The 27,214-nt window shown below is 40.4% G+C and overlaps 3 protein-coding genes across 5 annotated transcripts in view; all 3 read right to left on the bottom strand.

The window, feature by feature from the left end:
- Positions 1-27,214, bottom strand: part of LOC311628140 (uncharacterized protein C4orf54) — a 336,764-nt gene that overhangs the window by 54,558 nt on the left and 254,992 nt on the right. The window lies entirely within an intron of this gene.
- The window catches only part of TRMT10A (tRNA methyltransferase 10A), a 250,251-nt gene that overhangs the window by 54,558 nt on the left and 168,479 nt on the right, over positions 1-27,214 (bottom strand). The window lies entirely within an intron of this gene.
- On the bottom strand, positions 1,439-26,386 carry LOC311628182 (alcohol dehydrogenase S chain-like). Its single transcript, XM_084895149.1, has 11 exons — positions 26,157-26,386; positions 25,888-25,988; positions 21,617-21,687; positions 19,738-19,839; positions 16,024-16,162; positions 11,652-11,739; positions 11,336-11,555; positions 7,280-7,540; positions 4,572-4,707; positions 3,608-3,746; positions 1,439-2,239 (listed from the first exon to the last, which is right to left on the bottom strand). The coding sequence occupies exons 2-11, from the start codon at positions 25,916-25,918 to the stop codon at positions 2,215-2,217; spliced, it is 1,212 nt and encodes a 403-aa protein (XP_084751275.1). The 5' UTR covers positions 25,919-25,988; positions 26,157-26,386; the 3' UTR covers positions 1,439-2,214.

Raw genomic sequence — 27,214 nt, 5'->3', positions numbered from 1 at the left:
ACTATTTTTTATTGATATTAAGAGAGGAAGCGGAGGGAATGAGAAACATCAATGAAAAAGAAACTTTGATTAGCTGCCTACTGCATGCCCCTTACTGGGGATCAGTGCCGAAACCTGGGCATGTGCCCTGACCAGGAATCAAAGCAGCAACCTCTTGGTGCACAGGCCTATGCTCAACTAACTGAGCCACACAGGCCAGGGCAAATTGGAAATTCTTGATTCTAGAGTCAGAATTCTCCTTGCTAGAGGCCAGCAGGACACTGGGTCCATGTGCCCCTTACAGGCTTATCAGGATACCACAATCTGGAGTCCCATTTTTATATGTTGAGTTCAGCTGTTTCCTTCCCCACCAATGCCAACATATACAGAGAGCCAGTGTCCAAAAAGCACCCGCCCTCCACCTCTCCACACACCCCCTGGAGGAGGGCTGTGCCACTGTCATACCTGCCTACATCCTGCTCTCCGCCTGCTCCCCACAACCTGGGCGGGAGGAACGATGAAGCTGGATGTAGGCCTCTGTGCAACCAGCAGAATGGTGTGCCAACTATTGTGACATGGGCATTTAGAACCATCATCTTTTTCTCTGGCTCTCACATCATCAGCACCAAAATAAAACATTGGAGCACCCAGCCGCATGGACCCAAAGGGACATTCTACAGCTGCCTGGATCCTCAATATCTCCTTCAGCCTCTTACAAAACAATTGTACTGTCCCCTTTATTTTCATGGCACTTCATAGTTGAGAAATCTCTCTAACTAGCATCATTTCTGAAGTTGTAACGGGTTAGTAGAATAATTTTAAAAACTAAAGGGTGCAATATGCTCAGAGAGGTTGAGTAAGTTACAGGAGGCCACAGAGAAATGGAGATCACTTGTCCTAGTCTGTAGTCCTTTCCACAATACCAAACAAATTATAGACAAGGAAACAAATACACGTTTGGAGAAAGCTAAAACTCCTCACAGGAATAAGCTTTCCATTACATATTTAGAGATAAAGCCAAAATGCAAATCTTCCCCTGATTGTGGGGAAGCATTAGCAATGTACTGTAGGCTTTTACATATTTGACAATATTCAACTAATTCCAGGGTTATCAGCTTAATTTAAGACATGGTATTTAATAGAAAAGTTCTAGATAGAAAATAATTTTTGCAAAATTGTACATCTGTATATATGCACACATTTAGAAAGCATATTGCTGTTGAAGTTTGTGCCATTTCTTAGTTACCATTTTACATGTTGTGTCCACAACTGCTTTATCCATATACTTTAAACCACCATATTTTTAATTACCTATGACTCTTTTTCAGTTAATTATAATAAGTAAAATGGTTTAACCAATGAAGCACTTTCATGAGTAAAAATTCCAGATTTTTAAAATATGTTTCCAAGAATAGTTCAGTTTTTACATTTAATATCAGAACCTCAGAATTATCACGGGCAGCATGAAACTGTTTTTATTTAAAAGAACAATTACATATTAAGAGCAAAGAGTATAAAATCAATAAATATTACCCCCTTGTATCATATAAAATGAGTGTGCCACATTTCCCTAAGAAATTTCCTGCATTTAGACATCCTGGTCCGTATTCACTTAAAAGTCTGAGTGTACCCTTTCCCTGGCAGTTTTTACCTTTGGGCTTTGGTACATTTCATAGAGAGGAAAACACAGGCAGGGGAAATAGAGGCAGAAGTAGAAGACTTCAAGCTCAAGAGCCCAAGTGTGTGCTGGGGACAAGTAAAATGAGGACCTCTTCCACTGGGCCTCAGTGACTAAGGGTGGCAAAGGTACAAAAAGTGCAAGCAGTCAAAGAAATACCTTTCTGCCAAAGCCGGTTTGGCTCAGTGGTAGAGCGTCGGTCTGCGGACTAAAAGGTCCCAGGTTTGATTTCGGTCAAGGGCATGTACCTTGGTTGCGGGCACATCCTCGGTAGGGGGTGTGTGCAAGAGGCAGCTGGTCGATGTTTCTCTCTGATCGACGTTTCTAGCTCTCTATCTCTCTCCCTTTCTCTCTGTTAAAAATCAATAAAATATATTTTAAAAAAAGAAAGAAAAGAAATACCTTTCCTTAATGGGAAAGACGACACCTAGCAACATGAGTGGAGTGATTAAGAAGAAATGTTTATTGGATTCAATTACTAAGCTGATGGCTCATCTAAATTTCACTTGGATTTTAAATATTTGCCTGAAAAATGACTTCACATCATTTGCATGGCCTCAGAATATCAGGACGGTACGGATACTGAAACAGAAAAGAAAATGTATTAATGATTTTAATATTAATGTAGTTCACACTGTTCCATGTAAGAGTCCAAGGGGCATTTGTTCTGTCTCAGTGAACAGGTGTCTGTGTTTCCTGTCTCTCCCTTCCTGTCCCTGTGCATTCAGGTCAAAGACAGTTCACCTGTTCTGGGTTCCGTCTTGTGTTTTCTCCAACCTTAAACTCAAACTTGAACTTGACTGTCATTTAGGCTTTATTATGCATTAAGATTCTCAAAAAACATTCTTAGAGTCTACATGCCTGGCATAATAATGAATTGAAAACCAAACAACAATGGGAAATGAGTTCTTGCTGTTTGTCACATACTCCATAGGCGTTCCTTGTGCATTTTATCACTTAAACTCAACAATGCTCTGAGGCAGGCTTGAAAGATTGGAGATTAAAAATTCTGAGGCTTAGAGATATTGTAACTTGCTCTAGGTCACACATCTAGTGCAAATTGCTGGGATTTATAACTGAAGTCAAAATTGCACAAATTACAAGATGACAGGTATCTTGCCTAAAGGAAGAAATGATGTGACAGGAAATGATGAAGATTTAAGAGAGCTCTGATAAAGTGGTGCTTAAGGAGCCTTAGTAGAAGATAATGCTGATTTGTATTTAGAGAGACTCCATTCTCCAGAAGATCAGACAGATAACATTTAGACTGCAACTCATGTTTTTTCTCAAAATGATTTTCTGATGAATAAATACTTTAAGAAAATGTCTTGATGCCTTTAAAAATTAGTTATATTACATATTATATTACATTAATTTTAATATAACATTTTTTAAAAGCAATCCCTACTCCTATATATAATTTGCATTTACATTAATGTCAAGGTTTTAGCTGGCCAGGCAGAGGCTGCAGTGACTCCATGTTATACTTATGACTGTGGGACTCTGATTTTTTTTCTTAGAAAGGGTGAGTGTTTTTGAAAGAAAGACTGGAGGCTTGGTGCAGAAAATGTGCACTGTGGGGTCCAGCTGGCCAGCCCTTGATGACCCCTTGGGGGTGGGGCCAGCTGGGGCGAGGGGCTGCAGGCATTCTGGTAGTTTTGCTGTTCAGTTGATTTGCATATCGATATTACCCTTTTATTATATATACAGGATGAGTGGCTTTGATCATTTAGATTCACTGTAACCAACATATGTAATTTCATTTCAGCAGAACTGGAAAGCAAAACAACTGTTCCTAGCTTTTCACAATATGTTCTTAAATGTTCTATAAGCAAAGACTGAACTAATAAAGGAAAACCAAGATACTCCAATGTTTTTCTCATACTTTCACCTTTTTTCTCTGTTAACCAATCCCCCTTCCACAACCATAAAAGGAAACTTAAAACCTACCTCTTTCCAGAGCGAAGCAGGTCAAATGCTTCATTTATTTTTTCAAAAGGTAAAACATGGGTTATTAATGGATCCAGTGAAAACTTCTTAGCCATAAAGTCACTCACAAGTTTTGGAAAAGTTTCTTGACACTTAAAGCCTGAAAAGAACATGACATCATTGTCAGATGCAGCCAGGCAGGGGTAAAAGAACTGGAGAGTAGACTTTCTGAATAAAATTAAAATGAAAGTTCTATTGCTACTCACTTCTACTCAGATTACTGTTACTGAGGTCAATGAGAGACTGAATGCTTCAATATCCTCTTGCAGTGGTTAGACTTTTTGTTGTTGTTGTTGTTGTTACTTAAAAAAAAATCTGACTAGCTAGACTAGGGTCCTCGGTTATTAGCTCTCTCACAGAGACATTTTTGTATGCACGGCTATTCCCAAAGTCAAGGAGCAAAATGTGCAACTGTCCAGATTTGGGCAATGAGAGTAAACATGAATTATTGCTATGGATTTCCTGCATTCTACTAGGCATATTCCATGCCTTGTGCGGCCACATGTATAAAGAGAAGTGGTGCTGAAAGACCCTCGTTTATGGGGACGCCAGAAATGTCTATCTTAGGAATGTATCGGTTTGGAGCCTGTAGATTTATTTGGGCCTATTAATTTATTTCAAACATTTTGCTTTTTAAAACCTAGCTTTGGCACTTGATGAAGGGGAGAGATCCTAAGGTTAATAAGAATTCAGCCCTCTTGGAAGGCAGTGGAGCGTGGCAGTGGGCAAGGGTAAGAGATCAACCAAAGGACTTGCATGCATGCTTATAAGCATAGCCAACGAACACAGACAGTATGGGGAGTGAGGGCATGTGCTGGGTAGCAGGAGAAATCAGTGGGGGAAAACAGGAGACATATAATATTTTCAACAATGAAGAATTAAAAAAAAACCAAAAAGAATTCATCCCTCAAGCCCAAATACATACCACCCAATATTGCTCCTTTCCAGGTACGCCCAGTCAATAGCAGCATGGGGTTCACAGAGACATTTTGGGAATCAGGAGGTACTCCTACAACGACACTTACGCCATATGCCTCATGAACGCATGCCAAGGCAGACTCCTGGAATAAAATTAATATTTGGCATCACTGAAGTGAACTTTCTGATAATCCTCACTCATGATACATAGTATCATGTAATTTTGATTTAGCTAGATTGCAAACATGTGGAGGGAAGAGATTATATTTTCTTTGACTTCTTCATTCCCATTATGCCCAGTCCAGAATAGTGCTGTGGCTTTAGGGAATATCCAGAAAACACTTTTTGAATGAGACAATGGATGAATGAATTTGTGTACACTAAATTCTTTCTTAATAATGTAATGAAAAGGCAAATAGATATATTATTACAAACATATCTATTTAAAGTCTGATTCCTTAAATAAAAGTAATGTTTTGTCATCACCCATTTGCCAGGCTATCTAGAAGTTGGTTAACTGATTTTTCATTTGCTTATTAAATAGTATTTTGAACTCAGTACTTCAAACCAGGTGTTTTGATGGTGAACAAGATATAAGGTCAATTATATATCACAATTTGTCTCTTGTCCACTTGATGGTCTCTTTTTAATGGATCCCTACATTACTGTCCATTTCTAATATGGGTAATTTTTCTGTATTTTTTCAGCTTTGTTGAGGTATAATTGCCAAATAAAAATTGTATAAATGTAGGTTATACTTATTTTTAGGGGCTACAATATGATGATTTAATATACACATGCAACGTGAAATCATTATCATAGTTTAATTGGCACATCCGTTACCTCACATGGTTATTTTCTTAAGATCTATTCCCTTTGCAAACTTGAAGATTAGAGTACAATATTATTGACTATAATCACTATGCTGTTCATTGTATCCTGACTTTACCCATCTTATAACTGAAAGTTTGTACCCTTTTACCAACATTTCCTATTCAGTCCCAGCCCTGGTAACCTCCATTGTACTCAGTGGTTCTAAGACTTCAACTTAATTCCACATATAAAGGAGATCATAAAGTATTTTCTGTCTCTGTGTGGCTTATTTTACTTAGCATAATGTCCCCAGCTTTACCTATGTTGTTGAAAATGGCAGGATGTTCCTCTTTTTATGACTGAATAATAAGCCAACATATACATATCATCATTTATCCATTCATCAGTTGACAGACACTGAGGTTGTTTTCACATTTTGACTATTGTGAATCCGCTGCAGTAAACATAGGAGGGCTGATACCTATTTGAGGTAGTGATTTTGTTTTCTTGGGGTATATACCTAGAAGTGGGGTTACTAGATCATATGGTAGTTTTTTTTTTATTTCCTAAGGACCCGCTATTCTGCTTTCAGAATGCTGAGCCACTTTACATTCCCACTAACAGTGCACAAGGGTTGCCTTGTCCCCACACCCCTGCCAACACCATTTCTTGGCCCTTTGATAGCAGCCATCCTACCAGAAGTGGTGAGGTGTTGGGCTCTGTAATTGTGACTTGCACTGCCCTGATGATTAATGATGGTGAGCACTTTTTAACATTCCTGCTGCACTGAAATGAACATGTTTTAAATGGGCTTTTACCTCCCCAAATGAATATTGGTTTTACTTTAAATTATATCTATTATTTAGCATCTTCAAAAGAAAGTCTTCCTCTTCCAGTCAGGGTTTCAAACATGTTGTAGTAGGACACTTTGTCAGGATCCCACAGAGATATATGCTGATTAGTCCTTTGATTTTGGAGTATGACATCTGGAAAACCAGGTGACCTTGGGACATGGGGTTACCAGACATTTGGTGCCTTCAAATAAAGTAACAATCAATCCGTGTGAGGTCTTGGAAGGCATTTAGCTGGAGAGGTCTTCCTCATGGTAATTGCGTGTGTGTAAGGATTTGAAAGCAATACTCTGCATGCTGTAGAGATGATGGAAGCACTGCATCACTGAGAACACTGTTTCCCATCAGTGGCACCAGATAACAGTTATTAGGAGTTTTCCACCAGATCACAGTTATTAGGACAAGTGGCACTGGGCTAGTATTATACATGCATTGTCTCATGTAATCCATCGCTATGAGATACATATTTCTTAAACATTTTGGTGAAAAATCTGTTGACTTTTAAAAGTATTCAGTCTAATACATAGATTTGGTGCTTAATATGTATGCCAGGCACAGTGCTGTATGCTGTGATAAAATGGGGCATGTTTTATGTTAATACAATGATACTTGCTTTAAATTACTCATTATTTCCTTTGAGCAACTTGTGGTTTATGAAAAAAATCAGAAGTTATTAAAACATAAAAATTATTAAACCATTTTGTTTAAAAGTGTGAGGAGAAATGGAAAAATAGAACTTGCCAATTTGAGAATAGGATTTGTATGGTTTATATTTACTTGGTTTAAATATTATAACTAGAAATTAACAAAGTAAAATTTAAGTGGCCTAATACTCTAAAAGAGAAATATTACTTGAGCTAGGATGACATAACTGATGGCATGAAACATTTCTTTTAATAATAAATATTCCAGGCATTAAATAGGAGATGAAAAAATCACTACTCACAGATTGAAAAATATTCTGTACGTATAATACTTATATTCTGTTGCCTAAAAACTCATTCCAGAATGCAGAAACACATATTTCAAGGCATCCCATGTACCTACATACCATGGTGTCAAGTCGACCAATGACTTCAAAGGAAAAGTCCACACCTCCATGGCTCATTTCCATCAGCACCTCGTGGATGGGTTTCTTGAAATCCTTTGGGTTGATGCACTCAGTGGCACCCACTTGCTTTGCCTTTGCATATTTGTCTTTGTTGATGTCCACCGCAATGATCCTGGCCGCGCCTGCTGCTTTACAGCCCATGACAACAGCCAGGCCGACTCCGCCAAGGCCAAACACCACACAGGTGGAGCCTGGGGTCACCTGTGTTTCAGAAAATGAAAAAAAACAATAACAAAAAAATGGGTTAAGAAATGATTATTGGAAAAATGAATTAAGTAATGATTGTTGGAAAGTGCCAATGCTATATAAAGTATCCTGTCTTACCCACTATCAGTACTATTCACACACTTATGTCCAACCTGCTGTCAAAACCTGTTTTGGCTTCAGTTGCTTCATATTTAAATTGAGGTGTTTGAACCAGATCAGTGCTTCTCAAACTTTGCCAGAGAGTAGATTCACCTGGGGAGCTTTAAAATCTCTCAATGGCCAGGTCACAGCCCACAACCATTACATCAGAATCTCTTCAGGTGTGTCTGGTTCCCAGGTGATTCCAATGGAAAGAAAGCCCAGGCTGGGAGTCAGTGGGTTGGATGATCTCTGAGCTCTAAATGCCAATGACTCCCATCTTGAAGAGAATCTAGTGCAGTGTTTCCCAAAGTTCTCTCATGATGAGAATCACCTGGTGGAGTTGTTAAAACACAGATTCCTGAATCCCAACTAAGAAGTGCTAAACTAGAATTTTTGGGAACATATAGGTAAAATTGTATACTTAACTAGTGCTCTAAGACAGATGTTATATACAGAGCACTAGTTAGGTATGCAATTTTACCTATATGTTCTCAAAAATTCTAGTTTAGCACTTCTTAGTTGGGATTCAGGAATCTGTGTTTTAACAACTCCACCAGGTGATTCTCATCATGAGAGAAGTTTGGGAAACACTGATCTAGTGGCTGAAGTCCATTGACAGGCTTCTGTCAATTGTACATACACAGAAGCAATTTTTGGGAAAGGTTATACCAGGAGACCACAAATAATCTAATAAAACTCTCAGTGATTAACTGCTTGTTTCATTAGCTTTAGTAGTCATGGCCAGTACAATGAGAACAGAAATTAGTTGTAAGGCAGAGAAGAGTTATTCTCAGCTTCAAGTCAATCCTAAAAACCAGGGAAATGTAACTGGAAACTTTATTAAAGCTTGAGACCAATGTGATCTTAGTGGGTCTTTATCTTTGCTTTTTAAAAATACACTAATGAACAATAATGCAATAAAAGTTGGCCTACATTCTAATAATGGATGAAATTCATTTTCATGAATGCCCTTGCCTTCTGTTCTGTGTGCAGGCTCAGTTAGACCACCTGCTCAAATAGAGGAGGCAATTGCACAAGGGACTTCGCTCATAGTCACAGAAATTTGAAAAACATGTGCTCTCAGTTGTTGAAATTGGCTAGGGACTGTTTAATACACCCAGTCAGCTAGAGGAGCCAGCCTTCAGATTGGGTAAAATATTCCTTCTGTCCCAAGTAATCAAGGTGTACTACATTAATTTTTACTTTACTTTAAGAAGTATGAGACTTGTGACTGTGATTTTAAAATGCAGGTAATTATATATTCCTAGAGGCCCAGTGCATGGACATGTGCACATTGAAAGGAAATTAATTAGAAGGTGGCTGGTGGGGCAAGAAGATTCCGACATACCCTGGAGCCAACCTCCGATGGTCCCTCCCTGCCAACCACCTGTGGGTGGTGCCGGGGTCTGAAGGGCACTGCAGAGTGAGCAGGGTCCCTCTGGCAGGTAGGGTCCCTCAGCCTGGCCTGTGGGGATTGGGCTGAAACTGGCAGTCCAATCTCCCCTAAAGGGTCCCAGAGTGCAAGAGGGCACTCTGCAAAGTTGCTGTCGCTTGGCAACTCCTGCATTGTGTCTGCCCCCTGGTGGTTATAGTTACTGGTCAGATGGTCAAATGGTTGGACAGTTGCTTATGCTTTTATTTGTAGACTAGAGGCTCGGTGCACGACATTCATACACTCGGGGGTGGGGTCCCTCAGCCCAGCCTATGCCCTTTCAAGGTCAGCAAACCGTGCATGTACCATCAGCCCAGCTTATGGCTCAGCAGAGCTTCTCCTGTGGGAGCACACTGACCACCAGGGACCAGCTACTGCATTGAGCATCTGCCCCCTGGTGGTCAGTATGCATCATAGTGACTGGTCATTCCACCGTTGATTAGCATATTACTCTTTTATTATATAGGACTGGAGGCGTGGTGGTGGGGGCGCATTTGTGTCTTTCAGCCCAGTTTGTACCCTCTCCAATCTGGGACCCCCTCAAGGGATGTTAGACTGTCCATTTAGGCCTGAACCCATGGGTTGACTCTGACCAACAGCTGAACATACCTCTCACAACCCAGGACTGCCTGCCTGTCTTATTGCCCCTAACCACTTTTCTGCCAACCTGATCAACTCCTAACTGCTCCCCAGCAGGCCTGGTTGCCCCTAACTTCCCTTCCCTGCAGGCCTGGTCACCCTAAATGCCCTCCCTTTCTGGCCTGGTTGCCTCCAACTGCCCTCCTCTGCTGGCCTGGTCACCCTTAACTGCCTTGCAGGCCTATTCCCTCCCAACTGCCCTCCCCTGCTGGCCTGATCACCCACAACTATCTTTTCCTGTCAGCCATCTTGTGGTGGCCATCTTGTGTGTGGCAGTGATGGTCAATTTGCATATTACCTCTTTATTATATAGGATGGTTTAAGATGCTGTAGGAGAAAGACATGCTAGTTGCACCATAAGATTTTGGGCAAATAGCATTATGGATCTGGGCCTACTAGATTTCCAACCTTTTGTGAAGAGGGGCCTTTAAACAATTTTTCCTTCAAATCTATCACCTCTAAAGTGTGTGTGTGTGTGTGTGTGTGTGTGTGTGTGTGTATGTGTGTGTATGTGTATGTGTATGTGTACGTCCGTGGCAGTGGAGGAGATGAAGCAGTGAGATCCCCTAATGAGTGCAATATATGCATAATGCATAATGCATCACAGTAGCTTCCTTGCTTTCCTCATAGGGTTCCACAGAGCAGGTATGTTGGTGATGCTTGGTCTGGATGTGTATCAGGTAAGGCTTTGGAATCTACTGCTGATCCTAATTCTGGGAGTAGAGGGTCCATGGACTAGATGTCCCTCAAAGGTAACTCTTTCATTTCATTTTCTTTTGCTGCCTCAGGACCTAAAGGGACCTACTGTGCCTGGTGCATGCTTGTACTGACTCACTGTAGAATAAATGACTAAATAAGGTCCTAGCTCTATAATTTAGTAATTCCATAAAGAAAAAAAATATAGAAAAACAATGATAAAATGGCACTTTTGCTTTTTCTTCACTAATTATCAACAGTTTTTTCACTTTTTATAAACAGATTAACTTTATAGGATATGCTCTTAATTTTTTCTGAGGTCACTTTTCTTTTTGCTTTTTTTCTTATCTGAGGGTATTTTTCTACTCATAGACACTCTGGAGTATCTATGGAGTATATCAATGTTATTGTAGTAGTGGGAAGGGAGGAAAGCTGACAGTAAATCTATGAATAACTAGAGGCCCAGTGCACGAAATTCATGCACTAGGAGGTGTAAGTCGGGCAGAGGGTGAGGGGGGTGAAGAGGGACCCCTCAGTTCAGACTGCACCTCGAGCCATCAGTTGGACATCCTTAGCACTGCCATGGAGACAGAAGAGGCTCCCAAGACTGTTGCTGTGCTAGCCAGCCATGAACCTGGCTTCTGGATAAATGACGCTTCCCCTGTGGGAGCACACTGACCACCAGGGGACAGCTCCTGCATTGAGCATCTGCCCCCTGGTGGTCAGTGCATGTCATAGCCAATGGTCGTTCTGTTATTTGGCTGATTTGCATGACAACCTTTTATTATAAAGAATGGCCTTGGATTATTATTAAAAATCGCTTTCCTTTTTGTTTCTGACAGCCTGAGTACGACTGGTTTATCATCTGTTGTCATTCCTACCTTGGCAACTTGAACTGCAGACCCATAACCAGTTGAGAATGCACAGCCAATGAGACAGACTTTCTCTAGTGGTGAGGCTGGATCAATTTTGGCCACTGAGGTCTCGTCCAGCACTGTGTACTGGGTGAAGGTGCTGGTGCTAAGGAAGTGGTTGATGGGCTTCCCTTTGCAGGTGAACCTGGTAGTACCATCCTGCATGGTTCCGCGAGGCATGCTCAGACTGGCCAATGCAAAACACAGACACACAAGGGCATGAGACACTTGCATAACAGTGTACAAATTCATTGGCTATGTAAGGAGAGTAAGGGAAACTCACTCATTTTTTGAGCAGAGGTTGCCTTCCGGATGTTTACAAACACTGCATTTTCCACAATGGGGAATAACAAGTGGAATGACTTTATCACCTGGAGTGGGATAAAGCAAATTCTTATTTAATTTCTATGCAGGAATGAATAGAGCGAGCACTTAAAGCTTATGGTGTGGATTAGAGGCAGTCGTCTTTGAACAGTCTCTCAGAAACAGGATCCAGGCACCATGATGTCGTTGGTCATTGCCTGGCAGCATTGTTACTGGTTTGGGTTTGTGTGTGCCTGAAGACTGCCAAAGAGGACATGTGACTGTGGGAAACTACGTGGATTTTAAAGTATTTCCACTGCATTAATGGTTATCTTTTATTCCGCGCCCTTTCTCTAGATAGATTTATACACATTTTATTTAACCCTTAAGAATTAAGACTTAAATGTACATAGTGTACATATTTACAAATTTTTGTTGTGAGAGGCTTCCATAGTTTCACTAGATGTTGGGGACAGCCAGTATTTTCTAATAGGTTCGGTTATAGTAAAAATGAGAATTTGGGCAACCATTCTTGGCTTTTCAAAGTGACTGCTTATTTTTACTATAAAATTAGTCTATTTTTTTTAATTTTAGGATTCCCCACCCCCAAAGAGAATGTAGCAAAAATGTGATAAAAAAAGAATAAAAGAAATTCCTTTGAAAATCTCAACCCTCAACAATGAGTTAGGCACTTTCCTTTAGGACGAGAACTGATTTTTAAATGTTTTTAGCTGATAACTTAATTTGTGAATTATTTATTTTGCCTGCTATGGTGAAGGGAGCCAGGGTGAAAAGTAAAAATTTCATTTATTGTTAATTTATTTTTAAGTAAAGGAAATACTAAGATCTGAAACTCACACAAGACTATATTTTTTAATATTTTCTGTCAACAAGTTAAATAAATATTTGGCAATGGAACAGGCCAAATCTACTGGCTAAAGTTATTTTTCTTTTTTGGAGTTAAGCATTATTTTCTTTTCTACTAGCTCTTCTACATATCCACAAAACCCACAAAAATGGTGAGACCATTTAATACATAAACTTTATATGGAGATCATAACATTTTATACTCATTCACTCTTTACCTCTAAAATATTTACCTATATTAATGTACAATAAAATTAAGACAAAATAAATGTTAAGGATAAACTAGTAACAGGTAACCAGTCATATTTAGCCATGGTTAAATGTAGTGAAACATATTATTTATTGCAGGGCCTTCTGCCTGGTCTCCCCTTTCCTTCCAGCTAGTCTGTGTCATTCACTCTGTGCTCAAGAAGGAAGGACAGACTGGAAGGGAAAACCAGTGCATGGGTTCCACTTCCCTCCTAGAGGAGATCATGTTGATTCAGTCAGCGTCTCAGGCTCCCCATCCTGGGAAGTCAGCACTGAACAGTTCCCATACACTGACCTACAGGCTCAGCACACAGACTTAGATGTTTTTTCTTGTGTCCCATTTGTAGTTCTTTTTGGACCCGAGAGAAGACACTGCTCAGCAACACTGAAATGGAGATTATTTGATTATGAACTCAGGCAGTGGGTCCCTTTTGATCCTCATGTATACCAAGGCTCTAACCTGGTGGAGGACATATAGCAGATACTCAACAAATTCTTGCTGAAGAAGAGAAAGCAGGAGTGCATGAATGCATACATGTCTGAAGCAGGAAGGGGTCAGAAATGTAGGACACCTCTGTTCAAGCCCTGGCTCTGCTGCTGCCCTAGGCAAGGTCTTGAATCTCTCATTGCTTCAGTTTCGTCCTCCAGGCTGGGCGATTTTGGGGTCCTGAGTAGTACCTTCTTCAAGTACCCTGTTTCCCCGAAAATAAGACAGTGTCTTATATTAATTTTTGCTCCCAAAGACGTGCTAGGTCTTATTTTCAGGGGATGTCTTATTTTTCCATGAAGAAGAATACAGTACAGATTTATTGTTAAATGAAAATAAAGGAAATTTATTACCTGTATACGGTACGGTAGTACCATAGTATGGTAGTTGTCAACACAAACCAGACAAACTGTGAATCTTACAGTATCAAGAATTTACTCATTTATTCAATGACAATCATGTCATCATCTTCTGGAACATCACCATAACAATCCAATTCCTGAATTTCCTGGTGAATTTCTTGTGACTCCATTTCTTTCAGAATCAGTGGACCAAATCTCCCATGTTTAGCAATAGCACTGTCTTTAAATGAGTACCAGGTAGCCTGCTCACAGTGCATTTGCAATGCAACTGTCAGTGATTTTCTCCCATGAATTCTTCACCCAAGTCACAACTTCTTGCAGTTTAGGTTTCACAAAGTTTCCAGGCTGATTTCTCTTCATTATATTTTCAATGTAGTCATTAATTTCCATGCACAAATTGTCTTTGAATGGCTTGTTTATTGCAATATCAAGAGTGTGGAGATAGGCCATCATTCCTGTGGGAATCATTATCTGATCTATTTTTCTTTCGTGAAGAAATGTCTTCATGTCTTTAGCGCAGTGAGTGCTGGCTGCATCCCAGACTAGCAGACCTCTTTGGCTCCCTCGCATAACAAGAGGCAGCATTAAATCGACCCACTTCCTTATAACTGCTTGTGTGGCCCAGGCTTTTTCAGATTCAAGAATAAAAACGCCCAAAACATGTTCAATCTTTTCCTTCTTGCCCTTAGGAATGATTAAAGGTGGGATTTTAGTGCCATCCAGACGAATTGCCAAAATACAGGAAACACGTGCACTTTTGTAAGCAGTGGAGGGAATGTACACTAAGGAGGCACCCGGCTGTTCAATTTTTGTTTGGGATGATTGGTCCATAAACACTGCAGTTTCATCCATAGCAATCATGTTGGAAAGATTGTATTTAGAGAAGTCAGCGTCATCAATAAAGGACTTGAATGCAAGTGCTCACTTAATAACTTGAGTATCTTCCAACCTAAACAATGTTGTAGATCTTCTTAAAGACAGTTCACTTCGCTAAAGGAAATTATCCAGCCAGTGTTGTGATGCTTTGAAGTCTTAGGGGGCTATGTCAAACTGTTGTGCCATTGCAAGGGCAAATTCTTGAATCTGAGCCCTATTCACAACCAAGGCCTTTGCTCTCCTGTCAACAACCCATTCACAGATCAGGTCTTCCAGCTCTAAAAATAATGGTTGCCGACCTGATCCACACTTGTGCTTTTTAGCATTTCCCTTGTCCACTTGTTCAATGAGGTTACCATACTCTGCTTGCCATTTTCAGACCAATCGGATACTCAACATCTTCTCTTTGCAGAAAGCAGTAAGATTTTGGCCCCAAGACTCTTCCACAATTCCTTTCTTGTACTCCTTGGAGTAGCTTTTACTTTTCTTTTTTAAATATATTTTATTGATTTTTTTACAGAGAGGAAGGGAGAGAGATAGAGAGCTAGAAACGTCGATGAGAGAGAAACATCGACCAGCTGCCTCTTGCACACCCCCTACAGGGAATGTGCCCACAACCAACGTACATGCCCCTGACCAGAATCGAACCTGGGACCTTTCGGTCCACAGACCGACGCTCTACCACTGAACCAAACCGGTTTCGGCTGGAGTAGCTTTTTCTTTTTACGCTTATTTCTAGGGATAAAAAAAGGAATTGGGGTATCAAGGTTGGGGGAGGGGATCACTTAAAATGACACAGGGGGATCAGAGGGGGGAGTCAAAATGGCACAGGAGAATCAGAGGGAGGATTACCAGTTTAGTAACCCCTTTTGATCCTCCTGTGTCATTTTGATTGCCCCCTCTGATCCTCCTGTGTCATTTTGATTGCCCCCTCTGATCCTCCTGTGTCATTTTAAGTGATCCCTCTTCCCCCACCCCTGTGCCATTGAACACCTTCACCAGACATCCTCCCTACCACTTTATCAGAAATTTACCCCCTGAGGCCTGCCTGGGGACTGTCACTGGGCTTGCTGGGGCCTGGATCTGGGCTGGAGCAGGGTCTGCCACTGACTGAGAACCTTTAGTCATCATGAGGGCGGCCGCAAGCATCAGGTACTGTCACCAGAGACAGACCAGCACTCACCACCTTCGCCATGTCCCTTCTGCTCTAATCCTCCTGTTCTTCTACAGGCATCTGTGTAAGTCTCCTCCTCTCTTCTGCCCTGTGCTCACAGCTCACTCCGACCTCTGCTCCGCCTCCACAGAGCAGTGACATCAGGACTCCGTGTAACATCACTGATTGCTAGACGCCAGTCGGGTATAGGGTAAATTAATTTTCATTCTGAGACAGAGCCTGGGGGGGCCTTATTTTCGGGAGGATGCCTTATATTTCACTCAGAAGGAAACCTGTAAGTAGGTCTTATTTTCGGAGGATGTTTTATTTTCGGGGAAACACAGTAGGAGTTCTATACCTGGCTTTACTGTAGTCACCCCTTCTCCAATGCTCTCCACAATGCCACCTGCTTCATGGCCTACGATCACAGGAAGAGGTGTGACGAAGCTTCCACTAGCCACGTGGTCATCTGTCCGACAGACTCCGGAGGCCACCAACTGCAGGGTAAAGGGAAGATAATTAGGTTCAGAAAAATTGTGACCCTCACATGGACTTCACATGCCCAGCTTTCTAAAGTTGGACTTTTGAAGAGTTTTCAAGGATTTTGCTAATGATCTCTACTTTTTCCAAATATACAAGATCCTGTTTCTCTTCAAGATTACTCAGTTTATGCATGCATACAAGTCCTTTGGGGGCGGACTGGGAGAGGTCAAGGCGGGGGAGGGAAAAGAAGACTTATGTAAGACTTTATACAATAAAGAATTTAAATTAAAAAACAAAAGTTTATTAGAGAAAAAAAAGATTACTCAGTTTAAAACCCTCTACTTTTTTCCTTCCCTATCTTTAGTATCTTTTTCCTTCCCTATCTTTTTCCTTCCCTATCTTTAGTATCTTTTTCCTTCCCTATCTTTAGTAATAATTCATCATAATCTGTGAAATATTTCTCAAATATTTGTCTTCTTACAAACAAGAATGCATCCTTTTTTATAGAAGTAGAAACTATAGATTAGCAACCAAGAAAATTCAATTAAGTTTCCACCATCTAATGCTAATTGATTTTGAAATCTTGCACTTTTTCCCTGTATAAATACTTCAATTCTTTTTTATTTTATTACTGTGAAAGAATTTAAATCTACAATGGAACTGGAGGATATAAAAAGGAAAATCTCATGTATGTGTCATCAGGAAAACAAAACACAAGGACTAAGAAATCGATTTCCTGTAGATGCTTGATTTATAGAAAACTGATAATATTGGAATTTTCCTAAATAAAAATTGGTCAGGAGTTGCCTCATAGCAACCTTGAGAAATTTGAAGTGGCTGGTGGGATTCATCTCACAAAATAAGCTGAATTGAGCATTGTTTGTATGACTGGATTTGCTTTGTTTCAATGATGAAAAATTGTTTAATGAAATAAAAACAAAATACATGGCTGCTATATTATCATCAGATTAAGCAAAATTCAAGGCCCAAAGTAATTAAATGAGACAAAAAGAGTATTATAGAATAATCAAAGATACTCTCATAAAAAAAAAAACATACATACACTTTAACAGACTGTAACTGAACTTTCCCTCTTTAAATTTCCTGCCTGCAAGAACAGCCTACCCCAAATCCTCAAAGGACTGCCCTATAACTTGCTACAATTTGCATGTTCCAAATTACAACTACTCCGTTATTCTTTTTGTTTTGTTTTTAATTTATTTATTGTTGAAAGTATTACATATGTCTCCTTTCCCCATTGACCTCTTCCTGCCGCTCCCTCCCCTAGCACATATCTTTGCCCCACTTCTGTCTGTGTCCATTGGTTATCCTTAAATGCATGCATGCAAGTCCTTTGGTTGATCTCTTACCAACTTTCCTCCCCTTTCTATACCCTCTATGGATTCTTCTAAGATCTTTATAGTGTCCTGTCTTATGATTAAGTTCTGTATCCATTTTGAGTTTATTTTTGTGTATGGTGTAAGTTGGTGATCTAGTTTCATTTTTTTTGCATGTATCTGTCCAATTTCCCCAACACCATTTAATGAAGAGACTGTCTTGACTCCATTGTATGCTCTTACCTCCTTTGTCAAATATTAATATTGAGCATATTGGTTTGGGTCATTTTCTGGTTTCTCTATTCTATTCCATTGTTTTATATGTCTGTTCTTGTGCCAGTACCAGGCAGTTTTGAGAACAGTGGCTTTGTAATATAGCTTAATAACTGGTATTGTGATCCCTCCAATTTTGTTCTTAAGATTGGTTGCTGCAGTTTTGGGAGATCTTTTTTTTTCTTCTTTTTTTTTCTGGAGCGTTTGTCCTAGGTCTATGAAATATGCCTTTGATATTTTAATGGGGAGTGCATTGAATTGATAGATTGCTTTGGGTAGAATCAACATTTTCATGATGTTGATTCTATGAATCCATGAACACAGTATTTCTTCTACTTGTTTATATCCTCCTCTATCTCTTTTTTCAACATCTGTAGTTGTCTGAATACAGGTCTATTAACTCCTTAGTTAAGTTTATTTTTAACTATTTAAGTTTTTTATTGCAATGGTAAATGCTATTGTTTTTTAGTTTCTCTTTCTGTGAGTTCATTATTGGTGTCTAAAAAAGCCATTGATTTCTGGGTATAAATTTTGTATCCTATTATGTTGCCAAAATATTTTATTAAATTTAGTTTTTTGATGGAGTCTTTAGGGTTTTTCTATGTATAATATCATGTCATCTGCGAATAATGACAATTTTACTTCTTCTTTTCCAGCTTCATGGGGAGTTTTATGAAAATTCAAAGAAGAACTTATACAAATCCTCCTCTATTTCAAAAAATTCAAGAGGAAGGAACACTTCCTAGCTCTTTCAATGAAGCCAGCATTACCCTAGTCCAAAAACCAGATAAAGATGCTGTAAAGAAAGACAATTATAAGGCCAATAGTCCTGATGAACATAGATGCTAAAATTCTCAACAAAATATTAGCAAACACATTCAACAATACATTAAGAAGATCATACACCATGACCAAGTGGGATTTATTCTGGGTTTGCAATCCTGGTACACTATCTGCAAATCAATAAAATACGATACATCACATAAACAAATTCAAAGGTAAAAACCACAGTTATATCAATTGATGCTGATAAAGCATTTGACAAAACCCAACATCCTTTCTTGATAAAAAACAACAACAACACCACACACGCATACACACAAATAACTCAGCAAAGTGGGAATAAAGGAATCATACCTCAACATAATAAAAGCCTTATATGACAAACATACAGCCAACATCATACTCAGTGGGCAAAAACTAAACCCATTTCCCCTAAGAACAGGAACAAGGCAGGGATGCCCAACTTCACCATGACTGTTTGATATAATACTGGAAGTGCTAACCAAGAAGAAATATAAAAGGTTATTCTTGAATAAATTCATCTTTTTGGTCATTTTGAGCTTGACTCGGTTTAATTTTTATTGAGGTCGACATTGGGATTATACTATACATACTGTCTATTCTATTTTTAAAAGTTCAACAACTTGTATTAGCATTTTTATCTTTCCTTGACTAGAAATGTATTTCCACTGTTTGGATTACCTAGGGCACTTCTAGGTTTCTGTTTTGATCCTAGTTTGGGCATGATGTTTCTCTCTCAGCGTTTTCTCTCTCTCTCTCTCTCTCTCTCTCTCTCTCTCTCTCTCTCTCTCTCTCTCAAATCAAGAAACAAACAAACATATCCTTGCATGAGGATTTTTTTAAGTGCTTTTAAAAAAATTTTTTTTTTTTTTATTGAGTTCAGAAAGGAAGAGAGAGGACTAGAGACATTAACTTCAACTATGAGAGAGAATCATTGATTAGCTGCCTCCTGCATGCCTTACACTGGGGATCAAGCCCACAACCCGGGCCTATGCCCTGAATGGAAATCAAACCATGACCTCTTAGTTCATAGGTCAATACCCAACCTCTGAGCCATGCAGGCTGGGCTAAAAAAGTGCTTCTTAATAAAGTTTTTTTTGTTGTTATTTCCCTTTGTACTATTCTCTGAATTTTCTTATACTTAAAATTCAAAAGATGTGAAAAAAGTGTTTCACCTTTATACGAACTTCATGAGCCTTAGGGGGTGCTACCTCCACCTCCTCAATGGAAAAGGGTTTCTTTAACTCCCATAGCACAGCTGCTTTGCATTTAATTACCTGGAAATTGAACAGAAAGATGACACAAGTGCTTACCCACTCCTGAAGTCAGTGATTGAGACTTTCATATTTTTATGTGCAACATCTAGCCCCAATTCTGGAATCTAATGAATGTTATAGAGAAATGGAAAACTTCTGATTTGCAAAGAGAATGAAAATATCTTTTAAAAATGTGTAAATCAATAAAATAAGTAAATATAAATAGAATTAACTATAATGAGGCATTGAGATAAATTACAATATGTTCTTTAGGTCATCCTTATGTTGTTGTTTTTTCCAAGTCGGTCCTGAAATTGGTTGTTTGCCCACAAATGTTGGCTTGTAATGAAGTTTTAAATCACAATTATTTCACTGATAGAATCACTTATTTGGTCACATAAAATCTCTTGCTCTCTTGCTTAATTCTCTGCTTAAGCCCCAAAGAATCCAACTTTATGATTCCAGGGCATACTTGCCTCCCTGCATAAGTGAATTCTCTTTCTTCTTCTCCTTGTTTGTTTTCCTCCTCCTCCTTGTTTGTTTTCTCTCCCCACTACTTCTGTGTGCTACTAGTTTGCATGACTCATTTGAAAGTGAGCTTTGGCAACTCGGTTTTCTTCTCTAATTTATGTGTAGCTATTTTTTCCAGATTAGATGTGAGCCAAAAATCACAGAGGTTATAGCTGTACACAAACACACACACACTTACCACATATTCATATATACATATACATATATATATATATATATATATATATATATATATATATATACAAACACACACACACTTACTACATATTCATATATATATATTTATAAGTGGGATAACTGTGTGTTTGACATTTTAATCCAGCATAGGTTATTCATAGATGTTCTTCAAAATTAAAGTTGAACACATATTTTTATAAGAATGTAATTTTGAAAATGTAATATAAAATCTGTTTTCAATGCTACAAAGCTTCTACATTTGAGAGCTTTTCTTCTGGATAGATGATCCTATATAATAATAGCCTATTATGCAAATAGACCAAATAGCAGAACAACTGAAAAAAAACAAACAACTGGTTGCTATGACATGCAGTAAACAATGTGAATTGATTATATTGAATGATCACGTGCATTTCAAGCACATTGAAGAGGTAAAAAGATCTATGAAAGACCTAGAAGCAAATATCCCTGTTCCTACTACTAATAAGTAATTAAAAGTATATCACTATGAATTTTTGATAAAATCACGTTGACTTTTGTATGGAGAGGATATTTTTCTATAAGATTTCTATGGAAATTTCCTGGATTGAGCCATCACAGGGCCCTTTAAAATTAGAATTTGCATGTTGATGTTGGCTTGTTTAACTTTGATGATTCTAATGCTTTGAGATCAATAATTATGTTGAACTTAACTTTTCTCCTGTGTTCATAAAAAAATATATGATTACAAAAAATAATGTTTAAGTTATGGCTTCTTAATGCAAAGTTAAATAATTGATTAAAATATTTCTAACTGTAGATTTTCAAATTATTCATGATTGGCTGTAACTACTACATATTTATCTAATATAATAAATAAAGACTTTAATAGGTACAGAAGCTACATATTCTTTTAAAGATATTTAGCAACAACCTATTTCAATTCTGATTCAATATACATTGCATAACAAAGCATATATTCTATGTTATGTTTCAGTTTATATAATTTCTAATTTAGATATAAATTTTAAATTATTCATTAAATACTATTTCTCTTTGTGAATTATATAATGAAAATATATTTTCAAAAGTAAAACGAAAAAATGCTTACTTTTCCTGCTGTGCTCATATTTCTGTTCTTTCTGCAGGCCAGGAGGCGGATGGATTCTTGCAGACCCTTTCCTGCTCAATTACATGAAGCAGATATGTTGCACAGTTATTTTCTTTGCTTGAATAATGCTCAGTTCTATACATGCAATCTGATGTCTTTAGTCAGACCCATAAGTGTATTCTCAAACCACGTCAAATCAGAGAGAAATGGGCACTAATCCAGCACTCAAGCCTGGACTTTATAATACGCCAATTACAAATAACAGCTTGATTTATTTGGTTAAATATTTTTCTACACATAAATTTTAATTGCTCTTCTTTTTTTCTGGATTCCACATTTACTCTTTCTCCTATTTCCCATTTGTGTGAACTAAGCTGCAACTTCTAACCCTCATGCTGCCGTTAGAAAGGAGGAGCAGTAAGGAAGCAGCACAAATGACATAGGACAGAGAGAAGTACAAGGCAGAGGGATGTGTTTGCCCCAGCACCCTCCTCCTCTTTATAGCAGAGATGGCAGCACCAGTCAGTCACAGCAAAGGGGCTCATGGCCCTGGCATTTCTGCTCTACTCAATAGCTAGCAGCACTGACTGAGCTCCTCCCTGTTGCAGGCATTCAGTAGGGTACACTGGGGTGGCAGGGAGGGATAAGGATGGCCTCTACCTCTGCCTACAGGCAGTATGGCGTAATGCCTGGATTCAAGGCTCTTAGTTTCATTACTTGTAAGACAATAGAATAATAGTACCAACTCAAAGTATTTTTTGTTGAACAAATGAGACAAACCCTTTAAAACACCAGGAAACCTGGCAGAGAGGACAGTCTTCAATAAATATTAGCTACAATGATTACCCATAAAGAAAGCTCACAACCTATGGCAAAAAGGACAGGCAAACAAGTCAGACCATCGGGATGTGCTGTTTCAAAGGGAGGGCATCTGACTGAAGGACTTGAAGGAGGCTTTGCAGAGAGAACATTTAGGTTAAAACTCAATATTGATCTCTCTTGCACAGTAAAAATTGAAAAACACCCAATCTTGTGCATTTCTATTATCCATTAGTCAGTGCCATGAATAAGAGAAAGGCTATAAGATTGCTTTTTAATAAACCTCAAATCTTATACCAACATTTGGAAATACAAATACAACACATTCAACTACTTAATTAAATATAGAAGCCTCAGAAAGAACCCTGCTGGCAAGGAACTCTGAAATTATCTATTCCAAATTCCTTGTTTTATAGGCCAAATGTCATGGCAAAGCAATGTGGCTAATAAGAAAAGATGTAACTCTTCTCATGGGTACATAAATAATCCAATAGCTTTCAAATATCATGGGTTTGAGGCAGGATAAGGAGAGAGGTTCATAGTATCCAAACATTTAAGTTGCTAAATAATTATGTTTGATCTACCCAAATCCAACACCATAAATTTGGTTCTTGGCAGTTTTTTTCTTAGTACCTAACTGAAATAATCTTAATGCTTAAGTGAAATATTATGGGTCTGCAAATGATCATTTTTGAGATGCTGCAGAAATAAAAATATTGTATAATGATTGTAAAGTATGCAAGTGACATGAATTCAACTGTATTCGTTTTATAAAAATAGTATGAGGGAAGGGGTGGGTGGACAGAAAAGTGGTTCTATGAAAGTAACCTCTCAGGCTGATCTCATCACAAATCCTTAGCTGGCAGGTGGTGGTGAGTAGTTATGCTCAGGCATATAACTCCTTTAGTAAAATAACTATCTTTACCTTAAGCAAGCCTTGTCCATTGTTTCAGTGCACCTGAGTTTGAAATGCTTCTTTTCAGCCACCTCTGTCTGAAGCATAATCTCATTAACTATCTTGCCCTTCAGTCCCTTCCTTATTGTCTCCTAGCTTCATGTGATTTCCTTACATTCTCTTTTCTTTTTAAATATATGTTTTTGTTTATTTCAGAGAGGAAGGGGGAGATGGAGAGAAGTAGAAACATCAATGATGAGGGAGAATCACTGTTTGGCTGCCTCCTGCACGCTCCCCATTGGGGATGAAGCCAGCAACCCAGACTTGTGCCCTGTCTGGGAACTGAACCATGACATCCTCCTTCATTGATCGATACTCAACCACTGAGCCACATAGGCTGAGCCTTGCATTCTTTTCTTAATTCCAAATGCATAAAGGAACCTGCAAACTGTCATTTCTTGGAAGCATTTTTCTCAGTCTGTTGAGATCTTGCTTTCAGACATATCTTTGGTTGACTCAAATAAATTATTATAAAAATTTCCTACAGGTTTGCATATTCATACATCAACACATTTTAGGTAATCTTGAAATATTCTGAGTGAGCAGAAATGTGGGACAAGCTGGTCACACATCCACATGTGGTGGTTAAGAATAGGGAGTAACATGCTGGCCATGGAGGTCCCCACAGAATAATGAGGAGTTTCAGCTCCCAAACCTGCAGCTCCAGTGCTGAGAAGAGAAATCCCCACAATAGCTGGCTATGAAAATCAGCAGGGACTCACTCTCGGTGAGATGCAGGGTTGCTGTAGACACAATCATGATCTTAAAGGGCCTAAGCACAGCCTCACCTGCGCACAACACTCATCCTAAGCTCCAGAGAAGGGACAGCAACTCAAAGAGTACCAAGGCCATAGAAATAATAAGGAAGAACTAGTCAGAAATAAAAACTACCATAACTGAAATGAAGAATACATTGGAAGGAATCAACAGCAGATTGGATAAAGCATTTAATAGAATCAGTAATTTGGAAAACAAGTAGAAAATGCCCAAGTAGCAAAAAGAAAAAAACAAAATTGAAACACGAGGACAGTTTAAGGGATCTCTGGGACAACTTGAAGTTTAACATTTGTATCATAGGAGTACCAGAAAGAAAAGAGAGGGAGGGAGAGAGAGAAATACTTGAATAATTACTAAAAAGTTCCATAATCTGGCAAAGGAAATAGACATACAAGTACAGAAAGTGCAGAGTTCCAAATAAGAAGAAATCAGAACAACAACAAAAAAAAAAAAAAAAAAAAAGAACAAAAAATCATGGACATGGGCAATAGTGCAATGATTGTTTTGGGGAGAGTCAGGGGGAGGGGAATGAGCGTATAGGGGAGATAAAAAAGCCAACAAAAGAAAACAAAAATGCGAAAGGATGATTTTAAAAGCAGCAAGAGAAAATGTAGCTCTTATGAGGCTGTCAACTGATTTCTCAAGAGAAAATTTGCAGGGGAAAAAAGAGATTGGAACATCTGAAAGAAAAATAATATTGAATATAAACTGTAATTGGAAAAAAAGAGAGAGAGAGAGAGAGAGAGAGAGAGAGAGAGAGAGAGAGAAACACGAGGACCTATAACTAAGATTACTCTAACCAGGAAAGCTATCCTTTAGAATCAAAGGAGAGATGAAATGTTTCACAGGCAAGAAAAGGCAGAAGGAGTTCACCACCATCAAACCATTTAGGTTTGAAATATTTAGGAGATCTCTTTAAAAAGAAAAAAAAAAAAAAAAAGCCAAAACCGGTTTGGCTCAGTGGTAGAGCGTCGGTCTGCAGACTGAAAGGTCCCAAGTTCGATTCTGGTCAAGGGCATGTACAGTGGTTGCAGGCACATCCCCGGTAGGGGGTGTGCAAGAGGCAGCTGGTCGATGTTTCTCTCTCATTGACGTTTTTAACTATCACTCTCCCTTCCTCCTCTCTGTAAAAATATCAATAAAATATATTTTTTTTAAAAAAAGAAGAAAAAAATTATTAACAATTTATTAAACAATCAACATTTTATTAAAAAATCATGAGAGTACGGGCAATTCCTGGGCCATTAAGGCCTATAAAAGATGATAAGACAATTATGTTGTCATTAATTGCAGATATACCCTCAGGATATGTTCAATACATGGTAAACATGTTTCAAAAAGACAAATATAAATGTCTTCTCCGTTATTGAAAAATCCGAAGTCCAACTGTACCTTCTTACATATATGGTCTTGGATATGCGTTATTCCTTGTCTCTCGAATAGGGACAGCAACTAACCGTTATCACGAGTATTCCCCACCAGACTGTGAGCCAGCTGCTGTGTTATGCTTGGCCAGGGAGACTAGGGAGGGTTTGGGGGTTCTCCTTCAGGGAGGCACCCAATCCAGGCTCTAGCCTGGGCTCACCCCAAGTGACCTGTCCTGGATGGAGGCAAAAGAGTGGAGCTTCATCCCTTCCCCCTCATCCCTCATGGGTGCTGCCCTTCTCCTGGCGCACTGAGGGCTTGGTGCTCTCCTGGGATGCGGGACGCAGGCACTTACGAGCGAAGGCCATCTGGGCGCCCAGGAACATCTTCCCCAGGTGTGCTCTGGCCTAGGCCGCTGCTGCAGGTGCCCCGCCGGGCGTCCAATGTTTCCTTGAACTGAAGGAAAGGCAGGGAAACTTAAGATCCAGGGACGGGGGCAGCGTGTCCCCAGTCCAGTCGCCGGGCGATGGGCGGTTAGGCTCGGTGGCAGTTGTTCGCTGCCAGTCGCCGGGCGATGGGCGGTTAGGCCCAGTGGCAGTTGTTCGCTGCCAACGGCCGTCTCACCTGCAGCCCCGGCTCCGTTCTGTCCACGTGGTCCTGGAGCGAGCTGCAGGTCAGGTCCCGCGCGCTCAGAGCAGCGGGGAGCTGCCTGCCTTCGGGCCCCTCGTGCTCCCAGGGGCCGCCCAGCGGCCAAGGCCAAGCACCGACAGGGCAGCACCACCTCGCGGGGCAGAGCTGCTGCAGCCTCATGGACTCCTTGCAGGCAGCTGGTACCTGAGCCCTGAGCTCCTGGCAGCGGGGGAGCTGCAGGAAGGCGGACGGGCGAGGCTAACGTGCTCTGAGGTGCAGGAGGGGACCAGAACCCCGCCGCCTTCCGGGCCCGGGCCCCCGCTGCCTCTGCCCAGCAGCGAGTTCTGAGAGTCTGTGGCGGCCTCGTCCTGCAGGTAGCGGGGTGAGCCGGCGCCGTCCTCGGGCGGCCCCGCCGCGCTGGACCCCGCGAGTACCCCAAGGGCCTGGGCAGATGATGCGGGGCAGCAAGTAGCCCATGGGAAAGAGTGTGAGCGGGGTGCGCGGCCGGGAAAGCGTGCGCCCACACCAGACCACATCCTGGAGGAAGGTATGCAGCGGAGGCGTGCAGCGCACCGCTCCCTCACCCAGCTCCGCGCAGCCCCGCCGCCCCCGAGGGCGCCTCCAGCGCCAGCAGCAGCCGGGACTCCATGTCCCCACGTGGCCGGCGCAGACAGTCACTAATGCCCAGGACGGGGCTTTGGGGGGGAATCCATCTGTCGGGTATCCGTCGATCTCTCCGGGGGGCGCTGGGATGGGCCGCCGCGCCCTGGTCCCCGCGCCTCTGCTACCTGAAGCTGAGCACCCTCACTTGGCCACGCTTGCGCGAAGGAGGGGTCCGAGGCACCCCGGGGCTGCGGGAGGCGGCCGCTCCTCGCAGCCAGAGCAGCTTCCTGAGCATCTGATCTGAAATCCGCTCACCCCGCCTCGGAGGCCAGACGCGGGCATCCTGAGCCGCCCAAGGTGCCAGATGCAGCCTGCAGGAGGGGGGTGGGGGGTCTGCAGCGGGCGCCCTTCCAAGTCCTCCTTGTCGCCCTCCGGGGCTGGAAGGGTTA

This window comes from Pipistrellus hanaki (assembly GCF_964339955.1).
Source record: "Pipistrellus hanaki genome assembly, chromosome: 1".
Lineage (NCBI taxonomy): Eukaryota > Metazoa > Chordata > Mammalia > Chiroptera > Vespertilionidae > Pipistrellus > Pipistrellus hanaki.
Note: the sequence above shows the minus strand (reverse complement) of the source record. Positions and strands in the feature narration are given on the sequence as shown.

Excerpts from the sequence above, each read along its gene's own strand:
- LOC311628182 (XM_084895149.1), bottom strand. The coding sequence starts at position 25,918 with ATGTTCCTGGGCGCCCAGATGGCCTTCGCTC. Across the intron at positions 21,688-25,887 it reads CGCCCAGATGGCCTTCGCTC|GAAAGGGTCTGCAAGAATCC; the intron begins GTAAGTGCCTGC and ends GTAATTGAGCAG. Across the intron at positions 3,747-4,571 it reads GAAAGGAGCAATATTGGGTG|GCTTTAAGTGTCAAGAAACT; the intron begins GTATGTATTTGG and ends TGTTCTTTTCAG.